At 42.9% G+C, this 19,305-nt stretch overlaps 1 protein-coding gene across 3 annotated transcripts in view; it reads left to right on the top strand.

Annotated features, from left to right (window-relative positions):
• LOC140846909 (bromodomain adjacent to zinc finger domain protein 2B-like) overlaps positions 1–19,305 on the top strand; it is a 191,587-nt gene that overhangs the window by 95,305 nt on the left and 76,977 nt on the right. For 2 of the 3 annotated variants that reach the window (XM_073225166.1, XM_073225165.1), the window contains exon 1: positions 10,371–10,487. Coding sequence is in view for 1 of the 3 variants with exons in the window: in XM_073225164.1 (XP_073081265.1) it covers positions 9,387–9,401; positions 10,371–10,487 (132 nt within the window). In the remaining 2 variants the exon portion in view is untranslated. Of the gene's footprint in view, positions 1–9,307; positions 9,402–10,370; positions 10,488–19,305 lie in introns of those variants that run through there. The other variant, XM_073225164.1, reaches the window with a different exon arrangement.

The following is a 19,305-nucleotide window of genomic DNA, read 5'->3' on the forward strand; positions in this document are numbered from 1 at the left end:
GTGGTGAGCGCGGCAGCTCTCCGCCCCGCGGCGCCTGGCCGCCCGTCCGGGTGCCGCGCTCTCGACCTGCCCCCGCCGCCCGGGACGGGGCCGCGCAGACGGGGTGGCCGGTGGTCGTTTTGTCGCTTTTGGATTTTCTCGGCGGGGGCCCCGTGGGCGAGGGCCGGGCGGCTGAAGTTCAGGTGGGACGCCGGCGGGGCGGCGGGGCGGCGGGGGTGAGGCCGCCCGGAGGCAGCGCCTTTAAAATAAAACATTTTTTCATAAGGTACCTCTCGTCTATTTTATTTGGGAATGAAGTTTCTTTACTTTGATCTGGGAACTGACAGGGAATTTTCTTGTATTTAGAAATTCACATTTTTCTGGCATTTCGGTTTGTAATCTGCAGTTGAGTAATTTATAACTCGCCACGGAGATTCTGAGACAGGGACCGTGGGTGTAGTCAGAGTAGCGTGAGGGCCTCTGGAAAAAGACGCCAAAACTCCGTATTAAACAATTTAGCAGAGTCACACTAATTCTTTAAAGTAAAATATCAAACTAGGAGTATAAGCATTCTTAAGTGAAGATTAGTTAAAACTAAAAAGCCAGGAGTAACCGGGCCTGGAATGTTTGAACATCCCCCAGATAAGAAAGTAGCTCAGCATAGCCCATGTCTTCATTGTGTCAATTAAATGAGGCTATTGTAAAATTTACTTCTGCCTGCTAAAAGGCCCAGTTTATCTTTAACTTTGCCCAGATGACTCCTCCAGCCCCAAATCAAGTCCTTTATAACCTGGGCAACTAATATGGCAATAAGCCCAGTCACAAACAACAAAGTAAAAGACAGGAAGCATCCCATCTTAAAGATAAGATTGCATTTTAACAGCCAGGAAGTTAACAAGTAAGATACTTTTTTTTTACTAAGGCATTACTGATATACATTCCTCTGAAGGTTTCACATGAAAAAACAATGGTTAATACATTCACCCATATTATCTAGTCCAGGGCGTTCATACCCCATTGCAGTCACTGTCCATCAGTGTAGTAAGATGCCACAGATACACTATTTGCCAAGAAGTAAGAATCTTTATTTTATTTTATTTATTTTGGTATCATTAATCTACAGTTACATGAGGAACATGTTTACCAGATTACCCCCTTCACCAAGTCCGCCCCACATACCCGTTAGTCACTTCCCTGTCCCCCTTCTCCCTCCCTTCCCACCCATCCTCCCCAGTCCCTTTCCCTTTGGTAACTGTTAGTCCTTTCTTGGGTTCTGTGATTCTGCTGCTCTTTTGTTCACTCAGTTTTTCCTTTGTTCTTATATTCCACATAGGAGTGAAATCATTTGGTAGTTGTCTTTCTCCTGCTGGTTTATTTCACTAAGCATAAAACCCTGTAGCTCCATCCATGGTGTTGCAAATGGTAGGATTTATTTTCATTTATGGCTGAATAATACTACATTGTGTATCTGTACCACCTCTTCTTTATCCATTCATCTGCTGATGGACACGTAGGTTGCTTCCATGTCTTGGCTATTGTAAGTAGTGTTGCGATAAACATAGGGTTGCCTCTGTATTTTCAAATTGGGCTTCTGCATTCTTAGAGTAAATTCCTAGAAGTGTGATTCCTGGGTCAAATGGTATTTCTATTTTGTGCTTTTTGAGGAACCTCCATACTGTTTTCCACAATGGTTGAACCTAATTTACATTCCTACCAGCAGTGTAGGAGGGTTCCCCTTTCTCCACAACCTTGCCAACATTTGTCCTTGTTTGTCTTCTGGGTGGTAGCGATCTTTACTGGTGTGAGGTGATATCTCATTGTGGTTTTAATTTGCATTTCTCTTATGGCAAGCGATGTGGAGCATCTTTTGATGTGTCTGTTGGCCATGTGAATTTCTTATTTGGAGAAGTCTTGTCTTTTTTTTTTTTTTTTTTTTTTTTGTTAGTGTCCTAATCTTGTTTTGGTAACAGTGTGATTTTGGCCTCATAGAAATGAATTTGTAAGCTTTCCTTCCTCTTCTATTTTTGGGAATAGTTTGAGAAGAATAGGTATTAACTCATTTCAATGTTTGACTGGAATTCTCCTATGAAAATATCTTGGACTTTTGATAGTGTGGAGTTTTTGGTTACTAGTTGTTGGTCTGTTCAGATTTCTATTTTCTCCAGAATAGGTTTGAACATCGCATGAGTCTAGGAACTTACCCATTTCTTCTAGGGTGCCAAATATATTGCCATATAATTTTTCATACTTACCTCTTCAATCCTTTGTATTTCAGTGGTGTCACTTGTAACTTCTATTTAAATTTCTATTTCTGATTTTGAGTCCTGTCCTTTTTATTTCTTAATAAGTCTAGGTAAATGTTTACCCATTTTGTTTGTCTTCAAAGAATCAGTTCTTAGTTTCGTTGTTCTTTTACTTTTTTTTTAAGTGTTTATTTCATTTACTTGCAGTGTGATCTAATTTTTTTCCTTCTACTTTGTATCTTCTAACTTTTGCCATTGGTCGGGGGCGGGCCTGCGCCGTGGCGCCTCGCACTCATTGGCCGTGAGGACCGTCTGTTGGGGACGCGCAGCCTTTGGGCGCAGAAAGCTTAAGTTCGGCGGCTCGCAGAAGCTGCAGGCGCCGCCGCCGCTATATTCAACAGTAGTGTCCCGAGCGCCGCCGAGAGAAGCCGCACCTGCCAGGTCGTCCGTGCTTCGTTTCGGCGGCCCCGGCAGGAGCGGCCCGCGCCGTCCCTTCCGCGCAGTGGGTCCGCGGAGAGCAGATGTTGTGCGTGCTCGGCGGCGCCATTCTCTCGTCGCGCACGCGGGGGCGGCACCGACCTCGCTCCCAGCGTCGTGTCCTCCCTCGCGCCCGCTGGGATCTCGGCGCTGCCTACACTCGCCCCTTCTTGGCTCTCCCGCGACGGGCGGAGGGTCGCTGTCAGCATGGCCGCGGCGCCGCGCGTGGTGATCAGCCCGTACTTGTTGCCGCTGCCCTGGCCGGACTTCAGAGAGCTCGGCGGAGAAGCGGCTCCCACTGCCGCGCATCTTCGTTGGAGGGTCCAGGTAGTGCCCTACTAAGGGGTGAAGGCGACAGCGACAGCTCTGCGGGTTGGAAGGTACGTGGGCGCGGGGACCACTGCCTCCGCGTGAAGGTGTCGTGGAGCCGCTCGTGAGGGCGTCCGTGCACGTTACTGGGCGGGCAGCTCGTGGCCCGGGGGGCTGGGAAGCAGCCAACGCGTGTGGTGGATTCGCGAGGCCCGGCCGGGGGCCTGGAGTCCGCGCGCTCCGCCGGAGGGGCCGCCCGGGAAGGGAGGGAGCGGAGCAGGTGCACCCGGGGCAGACGTCCGAGCGGCCGGCGAAGTTCGCCGGGGCGTGGGAAGAGGAGTCCCTCCTGAGCCGCTGCTCCTCCTTCCGAGCCCGTGTGGTGAGGGTGGGTGCTTTCCGCCCCGCGGCACGCGTCCGCCCGGCCCGGGGCCGCGCCGCAGACCTGGTCCCGCCGCCCGGGCCGGCGTCGCAGGCGGAGGGGACGGGCCGGGCCGCGCAGACGGGGAGGCGGGTGAGCGTTTTGCCGTGTGTGGATTTTCTCGGTGGGGTCCTCGACGGCGTGGGCCGGTCGGGCTGAGGTTCAAGTGTGACCCGCGGCGGGTGAGAGGCCGCCCATAAGCAGCGCCTTTAGAATTAAAATTTTTCACGAGGCACCTCCCGTGTGTTTTTTTTTGAGGGAAGTTTCTTTACTTTGGAACTGTCAGGGCATTTTGTATTTAGGAATTCATATCTTTCTGTCTTTTCGGTTTGTAATCTGCAGCTGAGTAATTTCTAACCAGCCACAGAGATTCTGAGACAGGGGCCGTGGGTGTAGTCAGAGTAGCGTGAGGGCCTCTGGAAAAAGGCCCCTACGGAAACTCGCAAATATTAAACAATTCAGCAAAGTGAGATTTACATTAATTTTTACAGTAAAATAACCAAATTAGGAGTATAAGCATTCTTCAGTGAAGATTAGTTAGAACTAAAAAGTCAGGAGTAACCCGGACTGGAATGTATGTTTAAACATCCCCCAGATAAGAAAATTATCTCCATATAGCCCCTGTCTACATTGTGTCAATTAAATGATGCTGTTGTAAAATTTACTTCAGCCTGCCAAAAGGCCCATTTTATCTTTAACTTTGCCCAGATGTTGCTTTTCCTCCCCCAGCCCGAAATCAAGCAATGTGTATTACTCCATCCACAGAGAACGTAGTAAAAGGCAGGAAGCATCCCGTCTTAAAGATAAGATTGCATTAACACCCAGGAAGTTAAGTAGCCCGTGACTTCATTGTGTCAATTAAATGAGGCTGTTGTGAAATTTATTTTAGCCCACTAAAAGGCCCAGTTTATCTTTAACTTTGCCCAGATGCTGCTTTTCCTCCTCCAGCCCTTAATCAAGTGATATTATAACCTGGGCAATTAATATGGCAAGTAAGGCCACCCACAGACAATGTAGTAAAAGGCAGGAAGCATCCCATCTAAAAGATAAGATTGCTTAACACCCAGGAAGTTAAACCGGTAAGATTCTTTTTTTTTTTAAGGTGTTATTGATGTACACTACTGTGAAGGTTTCACATAAAAAAAGTGTGGTTACTACATTCACACATACTATCTATCCTCCCCCCAGATCGTACCCCACTGCAGTCACTGTCCATCGTGTAGTAACATGCCACAGATTCACTATTTGCCGAGACGTAATTAAATTGCTCTAACATCTGTAGTTAATTTTGCTCCCATAGTACTATATTTATATGGATTTTTTGGCACTTACTATGTTCAATGTATTGTTATCTTCCCAAGGTGTTAAGTAGACTACTTTGTCCATTTAATTGCCTTTGTAAAACTTAACATAGTGTCTTATATATGGTAGGCATATGTTAACTAAAATAATTTAATTGAAAATAATATATTGATTAAAACCAACCTCAGCAATTGGACTATTTTGGGAAGAGATCAATTTGAATTAGAAAAGATGCTTAATTATATAATATATATGTAGTCTTTAAAAGACCATAGAATAAATTAAACTAAATAGAATAGTAGGTTTCTATAAAGAGATCTTTAGGGCCCACTTTAATCAACAATGAACTTTACTTGTAATTAGTGTAACAGTCATTCAGTTTGTTTTTTTAGATTTAAGGAGCTCCTTTAAGGCCGAGTTTTCCAAAGTGCACTCTGAGGAATCCAATCAGTTGGTTCTGTTGAGATGCTGTGGCTACTGCTGGATGCCTTCCCTGCCCCAAGGCACAGCCCTTTATTTATATTTTACTACACTGGGCTCCTTCCTAAAGAAGATTTTGTTTAGAAAAGACTCTTCTGATGAAATTGTTTAAAATAATCGCTGAGTGTAAATACTTCAACTTTATCCATATATTTAAGGTTTTCCAAGATCTTACAAAAAGATATTCCCTCTTACTCCTTTATTACCACAAACTGCAGATCAGTAGTTTATAATGAATATGGGACTTGAAAAAGTTAAACAAATGATATGTAGTGGGCTTTGGGTATAGCAAGTAAGCTGTCTGTCCTCTGAATATTCTGTATCTGAATTTGAATTTTTGAGTTGTTAGAATGTCAGAAATTACTGGAATTGGTATACAAATTGTTAGGTAGGCTGAAGAATTTTCTGTATCATGGCTTCTAAATTTTAATGTGTGTAAGATTCTGATTCAGTACATGTAGGCTGGGGCTTGAAATTCTGATTTTCTAAAAAAAAAAAAAAAAGGCAGTTTCAGCGTTGCTGGACTGTGGGCCACATTTTGAGTAGCAAGGAGCTAGCTGACTTTCCAAAGCCTATCGCCACGTTTTAGGACTGCAGTCTTGGCCCTAGATAGCAGGCTTTCATTATTACAATAGACATTTGCTTAAACTGCCTGTTTCTCTACAGTCTGATTTATATTTTGCCATTTTAATAGAAATTTTTGGCTGTAGCTCTAGGAGTAGGGGGTGGGAGGTTCCCCTCCAGAAACAAATTCCAGTGAAACCAAAGTCAGTGAAGGGAAAGGGCAGGTTGGGAGAAATCATTGTTACTGCTCACCACTCCAGGTGTCCTCGGCCACTGGCCACATGTGCTTAATTTTGTTTGGCTGAGGCTGTTTTAGTTGTTGTAAGTACTGCTTTTTTTTTTAAGCAATAAGCAATTGTTATTATCATGAATCAACAGCAATTATATGCCACAGCAGGTTAAGCTGTTAATTTTATCTGTAGTGCATGTGAATAGAAAACCTAATTTGTGTAACCAACCAATGAGACAGTTATTTAGCTAAATAGCTTATACTCAAAATGAAAGAAATCAGTTTTGAGGGTCATTAATTATTTTATTTAAATATATAATAACCATTTTCATAGTCTTTTGGGCTTTTATAGAAAACTATGATAACTAAATCATAGATTTAAATAATAGTTTTTTAAGAAAACTCTCAGAATTTAGTTTTGATAAATGGAAATTAGTAATTAACTTTGTAGACCAGGACAGCAGAGCAGTTTTGGGGAAAAATTACAATTTTTATCTAGACACATTAGAATAATTTTCATACTGATAGTTATTATATCAGCCTTACAGTATTTCACTTAATAATTGTCAGTAGAAATTGCTGGAGAAATTACATTATTATAAAAGTGGCTTTTAAATATATTATATTCATATTCCTTATCAAGTAGGTCCTAACATCGCTAGAAAAGTTTTCATGTGGAATTTATGTCAGATGTTGCAATCCTGAGTAGGAATAAACTTCCGTTGTTTCTTCTGGTAGCATCCATTGTTTTTTTTTTTTGTCTCAGAGATACTTTAATAGCGCTGCTAGAAGCAGAACAGTTGGAATTTACATTAAAAATAAATGTGATGAATAAAAAGCACTACACTACATTATAGCCCTGATTTTTCTTTACCCAAGTTCCAAAATCTAAAGGACAAAAATACAAGGTCAAGAAAAAAAAGAAAGAAAGACAAAGAAAATGACACTGAGGTCTTGGTTTGATACATATGTATTCCGTCTAGGTTGATGGTTGATTTCATTAGCAAATCTCAGTGTTGTGCAATGTCTGTTCTTCTGCAGCAAAATGAATATTGCATTCTCACAGGCTCTGTGTATCTATTTAATGTTGCAATAAATGAATACGTACTTGTAGCTTTCTTTGGTTCATTCTTTACAGTTTGTCTTTTAAGAAAAAGAAAAACTGAATTACATTCTTTCTCTTGGTAAATTGGTAAAAGCTTTTCAATTTCTATTAGATATGTTTCCTACTTTGTCTGAAGTAAACAATTTTAAGTGGTTAATATAAACTCATTCTAATTTCCTATGACTTTCTAAATTAATAGAATATAATGCTGATAATAGAATATAATACTGATTGATTTAAGCTTATAATTAATACTGAGCTTCTTAAGCATATGCTTTCCAATATATTTTTAAATGTAGGAGTGTTTTTTTTAATTGCAAGAAAAATGTTAAACAAGTGTACGTATTATGCCAAATGTAAATGTGCTGCCTTTTGCTGTACTAAAGATTGTATGTTGAGATCACTAAGGTTTGAATTTTCATAAAATAGGAAATTCAGAAATAACAAATTTCAGTGGCTACACACTGGAAGAGTTCCTTTAATAGTAGAAGAGGTTGCCTGACTCTGGGTTATGTATATGAGTTCAAATACGGATCAAACTATATTGGATACCTCTGTCATTTAATCTAGTCATTTTGAGGTCTGACAGTAATTCACAAAAATTATTTGGTGTTTGGTAGTGTTCTCAAAAGTTGTCCTCACAACTAAAATTCTTCTGACCATCTTGAAAGTAGAAAAGCCTAAGGTTTGATGTAATATGGGTTGATTGTATGCCACTTGGAAATAACCTTTGTGGTAAAACATTGGCCTCTGGCTTACTTGATGAAATCCTAATAAATATCTTAGTTATGTTGAACAACCATAAACTGTTACAAGTATGTAGTTGATGAATGCATCATGTTAAGTTAATTTGTACTTACTGCATTTCATTATTCATACTGGTAATGTAAAAACTAGGAATTCCAGTGTCTAGTAAGGGAAATACTAAAATAGAGAGTAATATAGAGCTAAATCAAGTAGGATGGGAAGGTTATGTGGGCCCAAATAGCCAGGCTTTTGAGAGAGGAGCACCCTGAAAGTGATGAGATTCAAAGTGATAATGAGGTAGGAAAGCAATGGGGTACAACATGACCATAAAGTGGGCGGTCGGGGAGAACAAGTAGGGCTAAAATACATCCTAGAGAAGGAAAAGGTGACTTATTCTCATTTGTTGGCTCAGAAAGGGTCTTTTTCTAACTGACAGGGTGACATTATTTGGTTTTTGTCCCTGCCCTTTTGATTGAGTTATAAACTAATAGTAATGCCCCCTTCCTTTTTCCCCCTGCCCTTATCCCTCCCCACCCATCCTCCCCAGTCCCTTTCCCTTTGGTAACTGTGAGTCCATTCTTGGGTTCTGTGATTCTGCAGCTGTTTTGTTCCTTCAGTTTTTCTTTGTTCTTATACTCCACATATGAGTGAAGTCATTTGGTACTTGTCTTTCTCCGCCTGCCTTATTTTACTGAGCATAATACCGTCTAGCTCCATCCATGTTGTTGCAAATGGTAGGATTTGTTTTCTTCTTATGGCTGAATAATCTTTCACTGTGTATATGTACCACCTCTTCTTTATCCATTCATCTACTGATGGACACTTAGGTTCTTTCCATTTCTTGGCTATTGTAAATAGTGCTGCGATCAACATAGGGGGAGCGCATATGTCTCCTTCAAACTGGGCTCCTGCATTCTTAGGGTAAATTCCTAGGAGAGGAATTCCTGGGTCAAATAGTTTTTGTGTTTTTTGTTTTTTTGGGGAACCCTCCATACTGCTTTCCACAATGGTTGAACTGACTGACATTCCCACCAGCAGTATAGAGGGTTCCCTATTCTCCACATGTTCGCCAACATCTGTTGTTGTCTGTCTTTTGGATGGTGGCCATCCTAAGCGGTGTGAGGTGATGCCCCAGTGTGGTTTTAATGTGCAGTCAGTTCTCTGATGATCAGCGATGTGGAGCATCTTTTCATGTGCCTGTCTGCCCCCTGGAATTGCTTCTTTGGAGAAGTGTCTGTTCAGATCCTCTGCCCATTTTGTAATTGGATTATTTGCTTTTTGTGTGTTGAGGTGCGTGAGCTCTTAATACATATTTTGGATGGCAACCCCTTATCGGATGTTATCTATGAATATATACTCCCATACTGTTGGATGCCTTTTTGTTCTACTGATGGTGTTCAAACAGAATCTTGTACCCCATGCCATTTCATTCCAATTCTAATTTTTTTTTCCAGAACACCACCTGACCGAGAAAACTGTTATGAAGAGGAGAAGATGTGATACAGGAACATTGAGCCTAAGCTGAGAAGTGAGATGGTGTGGAGACTGGTAGGTAGTGTCTTTCCATGTGCTGCTTCCAAGGGTCATAGCGAAAAAAGGTTGCTAAGGAGATAAAGCGCGGGGTGTTGACATCACCTGGTATCGGTGGAGCCACCTAGCCACTAGCCATTAATGGGAAGTCTAGCATGTGGCACTGTTATCTTTCCTGCGGAGTTAGATGTGCAGCATCCCCCGTTTGCAGTTCTGTCAGACCCTGTGTGGGACTGTCCTGGCACCGGCGGGGGTGGACCTGAGAGCTCTGCCATTCCTGCTGGACTGTCCCAGCATCCCTCTCAGAACAAGGCCTCAGCAGTGCTCCTGGTAGAGAGAGAGAGAGAGAGAGAAAGAATTGCACTCAAGACATGGGCAGTGTTTTTCTGTAGCTCCATGAGCATGTTCCTGATGTTTATTTTGAGATCTATTTCAGGAAGATTGATTTGAGCCCTGTTACCAGGTTCCTTTGACAGTTCATATTTGTAGGTGGTGCCATCTAGCTCCCAGAAGATTTACTCTCTGGAGCTGCTCAGCCCTTTGAGGGGATGGCAGGGGTCACAGGAGTGGCGCTGGTGCCCCCCCTCCCGGGAGGAAAGAGGTCTCTCCTGCTTCCCGGCCACAGTGCCTGTCCCACTGCCAGGGCATTTGCGGAGCATGCAGGGATCAGCTGCCATAGGTGGGGCCGTCCTCTCACTGGCCTGGTGAGATGGTGGGGGCCGCCGGTTAGCAAGCCAGTGCCGGCGGGGAGGCAGGCCCTTTATCAGTCACAGCACGGTAGGAGGCCTCGGAGCTGCGAGGCCAGCCAGGGGGATGGAGCGACTGGAGCTCCTAAAAGTTCCCCCGCCTGCTGGGCAGAGTGCCCCCGGGCAGTTAGCACACCTGTCCTTTCTCCTGAGTGGCAAGCTCTGGAAGCCTTGTCCCATTAGCAGCTGTCTCGCTGTTGGGAAAATCTGTCAGACTGCCCGCCTTTCTTTTGTCCCACAGCAGCCAGATGTGGATCCCTGTGTTGTCCCAGAAGTGGTTGGAATCTCAAGTCTCTCGAAATATTCTGCTTGTCTTGGCTTTCCAACCCCACCGATCCTCCAGAGCGCACCACGTGTGGTAGGTTTGTGCTCCCAGAGCACATCTCCAGGGCTGTGTGTTCAGCAGTCCTAGGCCTCCACCCCCCTCCCCGGTTCTGTTTCCCTTCCTCCCTTCTGTGAGCTTGGGTGTGGGAAGGGCTTTGGGGTCCCTCTGGATCACGGCTTTGTACGTCACCCTTCTTGAGGTGACAGCCTGCCGCAGCAGCCTTCTTCCCTGCTGCTCTTTCAGGATTTGGTGTAGTTGTTCTGTTTCCATATTGTACGTATGTATGTGGTTCTGGGAGGAGGTTTCTGCCTCCCCTCTCACGCCACCGTCTTCAATCCCATGAACCCATCTTTTTTTTTTCTTTCAATTTCACCTATGTAGGGTACCTTTTAAGTGGTTTGTCTGTGTCCTTGGATCTCAAGTGAGTCTCCTTACTGGAGCACGTAGGTGGTCCTGAGTTTTCATCCCTTCTTTTAACCCTCTGTCTTTTGATTGGAGCATTGAAAGTCTGTCCTTTCATTCTGATAGTTGACAGCTGTGGCCTTATTGCACTTTTTAAATTTTTTATTTATTTTTTATTTTGTTATCATTAATCTACAATTAGATGAAGAAAATTATGTTTACTAGGCTCCCCCCTTCAAGTCCTCCTCACAAACCCCGTTACAGTCACTGTCCATCAGCGTAGTAAGGTGCTGTACAATCACTGCTTGTCTTCTCTGTGTTGTACAGCCCTCCCCATGCTACCCCCTACATGCTAATTATACATGATAATTGTAATACCTGCTTCCTTTTTCCCTGCCCTTATCCCTCCCTTTGCACCCATACTCCCGAGTCCCTTTTCCTTTGGTAACTGTAAGTTTATTCTTGGGTTCTGTGCTTCTGCTGCTGTTTTGTTCGTACAGTTTTTCTTTATTCTTATGCTACACATATGAGTGAAATCATTTGATACTTGTCTTTCTCCGCTTGGCTTATTTCACTGAGCATAATACCGTCTAGCTCCATCCATGTTGTTGCAAATGGTAGGATCTGTTTTTTTCTTATGGCTGCGTAATATCCCATTGTGTATATGTACCACATCTTTATCCATTCACCTACTGATGGACATTTAGGTTGCTTTCATATCTTGGCTATTGTAAATAGTGCAGCGATAAACATAGGGGTGCATCTGTCTTTTTCAAACTGGAGTGCTGCATTCTTAGAGTAAATTCCTAGAAGTGGAATTCCTGGGTCAAATGTTATTTCTATTTTGAGAATTCTGAGCAACCTCCATGCTGCTCTCCACAATGGTTGAACTAATTTACATTCCCACCAGCAGTGTAGGAGGGTTCCCCTTTCTCCACAGTGGAGAACCTTGCCAACATTTGTTGCTGTTTGTCTTTTCAATGATGGCTATCCTTACTGGTGTGAGGTGATATCTCATTGTGCATTTCTCTGATGACTAGTGATGTGGAGCATCTTTTCATGTGCCTGTTGGCCATCTGGATTTCTTCTTTAGAAAACTGTCTATTCAGCTCCACTGCCCATTTTTTAATTGCATTATTTGCTTTTTGTGTGTTGAGGTGCATGAGATCTTTATATATTTTGGATTTCAACCCTTTACAGGGTATGTCATTATGAATATATTCTCTCATACTGTAAGGTACCTTTTTGTTCTATTGATGGTGTCTTTTGCTGTACAGAAGCTTTTTAGCTTGATAGAGCCCCACTTGTTCATTTTTGGTTTTGTTTCCCTTGCCCGGGGAGATATGTTCATGAAGAAGTTGCTCATGTTTATGTCGAAGAGATTTCTGCCTGTGTTTTTTTTCTAGGAGTTTTATGCTTTCGTGATTTACATTCAGGTCTTTGATCCATTTCGAATTTACTTTTGTGTATGGGGTTAGACAGTGATCCAGTTTCATTCTCTTTCATGTAGCTGTCCAGTTTTGCCAGCACCATCTGTTGAAGAGACTGTCATTTCCCCATTGTTATGTCCATCGCTCCTTTATCGTATTTTAATTGATCATATATGTTTGGGTTAATGTCTGGAGTCTGTATTCTGTCCCACTGGTCTGTGGCTCTGCTCTTGTGCCAGTAGCAAATTCTCTTGATTACTGTGGCTTTGTAGTAGAGTTTGAAGTTGGAGAGAGAGATCCTCCCCACTTCATTCTTCTCAGGATTGCTTTGGCTCTTCGTGGTCTTTGGTGTTTCCATATGAATTTTTGAAGTATTTGTTCCAGTTCGTTGAAGAATGTTGTTGGTAATTTGATAGGGCTTGCGTCAAATCTGTATATTGGTTTGAGCAGGACGGCCATTTTGACGATATTAATTTCTCCTAGCCAAGATCATGGGATGGGTTTCCATTTGCTAGTGTCCTCTTTAATTTCTCTTAAGAGTGTCTTATAATTTTCAGGGTATAGGTCTTTCACTTCCTTGGTTAGGTTTATTCCGAGGTATTTTATTCTTTTTGATGTAGTTGTGAATGGAATTGTTCTCCTGATTTCTCTTTCTATTAGTTCATTGTTGTTGTATAGGAAAGCCACAGATTCCTGTGTGCTAATTTTGTATCCTGCAACTTTGCTGAATTCTGATAATAGTTCCTGTAGTTTTGGACTGGAGTCTTTAGGGTTTTTTATGTACAATATCATGTCATCTGCAAATAGTGACAGTGTGACTTCTTCTTTACCAGTCTGATTTCCTTTTATTTCTTTGTTTTGCCTAATTGCCATGGCTAGGACCTCCAGTACTATGTCGAATAACAGTGGGGAGAGTGGGCATCCCTGTCTTGTTCCCGATCTCAGAGGAAAAGCTTTTAGTTTCTCGCTGTTCAATGTGATGGTAGCTGTGGGTTTGTCATATATGGCCTTTATTATGTTGAGGTACTTGCCCTCTCTGCCCATTTTGTTGAGCGTTTTTATCATGAATGGATGTTGACTTCTGTCGAATGCTTTTTCAGCATCTATGGAGATGATCATGTGGTTTTTGTCCTTTTTGTTGATGTGGTGGATGATGTTGATGGATTTTTGAACGTTGTACCGTCCTTGCATCCCTGAGATGAATTCCTCTTGGTCATGGTATATGATCCTTTTGAGGTATTTTTGAATTCGGTTTGCTAATATTTTTTTGAGTATTTTTGCATCTACATTCATCACGGATATTGGTCTGTAGTTTTCTTTTTTGGTGGGGTCTTTGCCTGGTTTTGGTATTAGGGTGATGTTGGCTTCATAGAATGAGTTTGCTAGTATTCCCTCCTCTTCTATTTTTGGAAAACTTTAAGGAGAATGGGTATTATGTCTTCTCTGTATGTCTGATAAAATTCTGAAGTAAATCCATCTGGCCTGAGGTTTTTTTTCTTGGGTAGTCTTTTAATGACCGCTTCTGTTTCCTTGCTGGTAATTGATTTGTTTAGATTTTCTGTGTCTTTCTGGGTCAGTCTTGGAAGGTACTATTTTTCTAGGAAGTTGTCCATTTCTCCTAGGTTTTCCAGCTTGTTAGCATATAGGTTGTCATAGCATTCTCTAATAATTGTTTGTATTTCTATGGGGTCCATCATTATTTTATCTTTCTCGTTTCTGATTTTGTTGATGTGTGTTGATTCTCTTTTTCTCTTACTAAGTCTGGCTAGAGCCTTATCTATTTTTATTTTCTCAAAGCACGAGCTCTTGGTTTCATTGATTTTTTTCTGTTGTTTTATTCTCAATTTTATTTATTTCTTCTCTGATCTTTATTATGTCCTTCCTTCTGCTGATTTTGGCCTCCTTTGTTCTTTTTCCAATTTCGATAATTGTGACATTAGACTATTCATTTGGGATTGTTCTTCCTTCTTTAAATATGCCTGGTTTTCTGTATACTTTCCTCTTAAGACTGCTTTTGCTGCGTCCCACAGAAGTTGGGGCTTTGTGTTGTTGTTGTTATTTGTTTCCATATATTGCTGGATCTCCATTTTAATTTGGTTGTTAATCCATTGATTATTTAGGAGCATGTTGTTAATCCTCCATGTGTTCGTGAGCGTTTTTGCTTTCTTTGTACAATTTATTTCTAGTTTTATTCCTTTGTGGTCTGAAAAGTTGGTTGATAGGATGCCAATCTTTTTGTATTTACTGTGGCTCTTTTTGTGGCCTAGTAATGTGTATTCTGGAGAATGTGCCATGTGCACTTGAAGAATGTGTATCCTGTTGCTTTTGGATGTAGAGTTCTATAGATGTCTATTAGGTCCATGTGTTCTAGTGCATTGTTTAGTGCCTCTGTGTCCTTACTTATTTTCTGTCTGGTGCATCTATCCTTTGGAGTGAGTGGTGTGTTGAATTCTCCCAAAATGAATGCATTGCATTCTATTTTCTCCTTCAGTTCTGGTAGTATTTGTTTCACATATGGTGGTGTGCTGTGTTGGGTGCATATATATTTATAATGGTTATATCCTCTTGTTGGACTGACCCCTTTATGTGATGTCCTTCTTTATCTCTTGTGACTTTCTTTGTTTTGATGTCTATTTTGTCTGATACTAGTAGTGCAACACCTGCTTTTTTCTCCCTGTTTGGATGGAATATGCTTTTCCATCCTTTGACTTTTAGTGTGTGCTTGTCTTTGGGTATGAGGTGCGTCTCTTTTAAGTAGCATATAGAAGTGTCCTGCTTTTTTATCCATTCTATTACTCTGTCTTTTGATTGGTGCACTCCGTCCGTTTACATTTAGGGTGATTATTTTAAGATATTTACTTATTGCCATTGCAGGCTTTAGATTTGTGGTTACCAAAGGTTCAAGGTTAGGTTGTTTAGTATTTTACTGTCTAACTTAACTCCCTTATTGAAGTGTTATGAACACTCTCTGGTGATTCTTTATTTCTCTCCCTTCTTATTCCTCTCCCTCCATTCTTTATATTTTGGGTGTTTTATTCGTGCCCCTTTGTGTTTCCTTTTGTGGGTAGTTAATTTTATTTTTTGCCTTTAGTTTGTATTTGGTTGGTCTGCTTTCTTTGCTGTGATTTTATTTTCTCTGGTGATATCCGTTTAGCCTTAGGAGTGCTCCCATCTCGAGCAGTCCCTGTAAAATACCCTGTAGAGGTGGTTTGTGGGAGGCAAATTTCCTCAACTTTTGCTTGTCTGGGAATTGTTTACTCCCTCTTTCATATTTAAATGATAATCGTGCTGGATACAGTAATCTTGGTTCAATGCCCTTCTGTTTCATTGCATCCAATATATTATGCCATTCTCTTCTGGCCTGTAAGGTTTCTGTTGAGAAGTCTGATGATAGCCTGTTGGGATATCCTTTGTAGGTGCCCTTTTTCCTCTGTCTAGCTGCCTTTGAAACTCTCTCCTTGTCCTAGACCTTTGCCATTTTATTTATTATGTGTCTTGGTGTTGTCGTCCTGGGTTCCCTTCATTTGGGAGTTCTGTGTACTTCCGTGGTCTGATCCATTATTTCCACCCCTAGTTTGAGGAAGTTTTCAGCAATTATTTCTTGAAATACACTTTCTATCCCTTTTTCTCTCTCTTCTTCTGTTACCCCTATAATGTGGATATTGTTCCTTTTGGATTGGTAACATAGTTCTCTTAATATTGTTTGATTCCTGGAGATCCTTTCATCTCTCTGTGTCAGCTTCTATGCATTCCTGTTCTCTGGTTTCTATTCCATGAATGGCTTTTTGCATCTCATCCATTCTGCTTTTACGTCCTTCCAGAGATTGTTTTATTTTTGTAGTCTCCCTCCCTACTTTGTCTGTTAGCTCTTGCATTTTTCTGTGCAGCTCCATCTGCATGGTTGTGACCTTTATTTTGAATTTTCTTTTAGGAAGATTGGTTAGGTCTGTCTCCCCAAGCTCCTTCTCAGGGGTTGTGTGTGTTAGTCTGGTCTGATCAAGTTCTTCTGACTTTTCATGGCGATAGAGGCAGTTGTGGGGAGTTGGCGCATGTGTCAGCTGGGAGAATATCCCTTCTTGCTAGTTTGTGGCCTTCCTCTCCTGTGAGAACAGCGACCCCGTAGTGGCTTGTGCTGGGCAGCTGCATGCAAATGTGGCCTCTAAGTCTGGCCCGAGCGGCTGCTCTCGGTGTGGCCGGCCTCAGGTTGCTGCTGCACTATGGCAGAGCTTCGCCGGAGGGGGAACGTGCCGGAGGCTGTTGATCGCCGTGAGGGGCCTCCAAGCTCCGCTGCCACCCAGGGGGTTAGGGCACCCAGAGTTCCCCATGATTCCCAGCTTCTGTGCTGAGCACACCAAGATGCCTCCGTCCAGCTGTGGGGCCCCAGTCCCTTAAAGACTTTCAAAAAGCACTCGCTTTTCTTTTGTCCCAGGGGCGCCAACTGCGCTGACCCACTTGCAGGTTTTACTGTTCTGTTTCCCTAGTGTCCAGCACACCATACACTGTGTGTCTACGCTCCCAGTTTGGATGACTGGGGCTGGGTATTTAGCAGTCCTGAGCTCCCTCTCCCTCCCCGCTCCGACTCCTCTCCTCCCGCCAAGGAGCTGGGGTGAGGGGCGCGCTCGGGTCCCACCGGGCCGTGGTTTGTATCTTACCCCCTTCGTGAGGCGCTAGGGTCTCGCAGATGTAAATGTAGCCTGGCTGTTGTACTGTGTCTTCTGGTCTCTCTTTTAGGAATATTTGTTTTTGTTGTATTTTCAAAAATATATGTGGTTTTGGGAGGACATTGCTGCTGCTCTACTCTCGCCACCGTCTGCGCTCCTCCTCCCTCTGTGTCTTTTGATTGGTGCATTTCCTGCATTTACATTCAGAGTAATTATCGATAGATAATGATCTTATTTCCATTGCAGGCTTTGGATTCATGGGTACCATAGGTTCAAGGATAGCTTCTTTGCTATCTCATCATCTAACATTAACTCACTTATGCTGTTATAAATACAGTGTGGTGATTCTTTATTTCCTTCCCTTCTTTTTCTACCTCCTCCACTCTCTGTGTGTTAGGTGTTTAATTCTGTACTCTCTTGTGTCTCCCTTAACTCCTTTTGTGGATAGCTGATTTTATTTTTTGGCTTTAGTTAGTATTTGTTGTGCTTTCTTTGGTGTGCTTTTATTTTCTCTGGTGCCATCTATCTAGCCTTAGGAGTACTTCCATCTAAAGCAGTTCCTTTAAAATACACTGTAGAGGTGGTTTGTGGAAGGTAAATTCCCTCAACTTTTGCTTATCTGGAAATTGTTTTATCCCTCCTTCAAATTTAAGTGATAATCTTGCTGGATACAGTATTCTTGGTGCAAGGCCCTTCTGTTTCATGCATTATATGTATCATGCCATTCTCTTCTGGCCTGTAAGGTTTCTGTTTAGAAGTGTGATAATAACCTGATGGGTCTTCCTTTGCAGGTGATCTTTTTTCTCTGGCTGCTCTTACTACCCTGTCCTTGTCTTGTCTTGTCTTTGATCTTTGCCATTTTAATTATTACGTTTCTTGGTGGTGGTCTCCTTGGGTCCCTTATGTTGGGAAATCTGTGGGCTTCCATGGTCTGAGACTATTTCCTTCCCCAGCTTGGGGAAGTTTTCATCAATTATTTCTTCAATGACACTTTCTATCCCATTTTCTGTCTCTTCTTTTGGTACCCCTATAATGCGAATATTGTGCCATTTGCATTGGTCACATATTTCTCCTAAGTGTTCTTTCATTCCTATAGATCCTTTTATCTCTCTCTGCCTCAGTTTCTCTGTATTCCTGTTTTCTATTCCATCAGCAGTCTCTTGCACCTCATCCAGTCTGCTCTTAAGTCCTTCCATTGTTTGTTTCATTTCTGTTGTCTCCCTCCAGAAATCATCCCTTAGCTCTTGCCTTTTCTCTGCAACTCCATCAGCCTGGTTATGACTTATTTTGAATTCTTTTTTAGGAAGACTGGTTACACTGGTCTCACCAGGCTCTCTCTCTGGCGTTTCAGTGCATTTTGACTGAACCAGGTTGTTCTTCCTTTTCATGGTGATAGAAGTGATCACTGGCGAGTGGTTTGTGTGTCAGGTGTGAGAACAAAGTCCCTTCCTGTTTTCTGGTCACCTTGCCCTTCTCTGCTTCCTGTGCCGGTTAACTGCACACAGGGTGGAGTCTGTGGGTTAATCCCCTGAGCGACCTTGGTTGGGTCGGCCCTCAGGATAGCCTTAGGCACTGGCCGTGGTTGCAGGCGAGCTGCATGTGTTCTCCTGCGAGAAAGGCGCCCCTTTGTGACTTCCGGACTTTGCAGCGGCTTCATTAAGCTTGTGCCAGGCAGCTGCTGCGCACAGGGGGCAGTTTCTGGGTCTGACTCATTTAGCTGTGCGCTGGGAGAAGATTCAGTGTGGTTGCTGTGAGTGGGGCTGCTCCCCTGCGGGTCTGCAGCAATGGTGCATCAGTGGTTTGCTTGCAGTGCCCACTGGGGGGAATGAACAGGCTGCTTATTGCTTTGATGGGCTTCGGAGCTGTGTTGCTACCCAGGGGGTTAGGGCGCCTGAAGTTCCTTCACATTCCCAGCCTGCTTTTCTGTGTGTACCAGGACGATTTAGTCCACCTGTTAAACCCTTGTCTCCTTAAGACTTTTAAAGTGCCTGCTTTTCTTTTGTTCCAGGGCAGCAAGCTGTGGGGACCTGTTCATGGTCTCCTTCTCGGAATTTACTTTTCCGTTTCTGTCATATCCCGTACACCGTGCAGTGTGGGTCTGTGCTCCCAGTGCAGATTACTAGGGCTGGTTGTTTAGCAGTCCTGTGCCTCCACTCCCTCCCCAGGCTGATTCTTTTCCTCACCCCAGTGAGTTGGGGTCGGGGGAGTGCTCTGGCCCCACCGTATTGCAGCTTTGTATCTTACACTGTTTGTGAGATGCTGAGTTTTCGCAGATGTAGATGTAGCCTGGCTGTTGTACTGTATCTTCTGGTCTCTCTTTTAGGACTAGTTGCATTTGGTGCATTTTCCAAATCTGTA

The sequence above is a fragment of the Manis javanica genome, chromosome 16, assembly GCF_040802235.1.
Source record: "Manis javanica isolate MJ-LG chromosome 16, MJ_LKY, whole genome shotgun sequence".
NCBI classification, from domain to species: domain Eukaryota; kingdom Metazoa; phylum Chordata; class Mammalia; order Pholidota; family Manidae; genus Manis; species Manis javanica.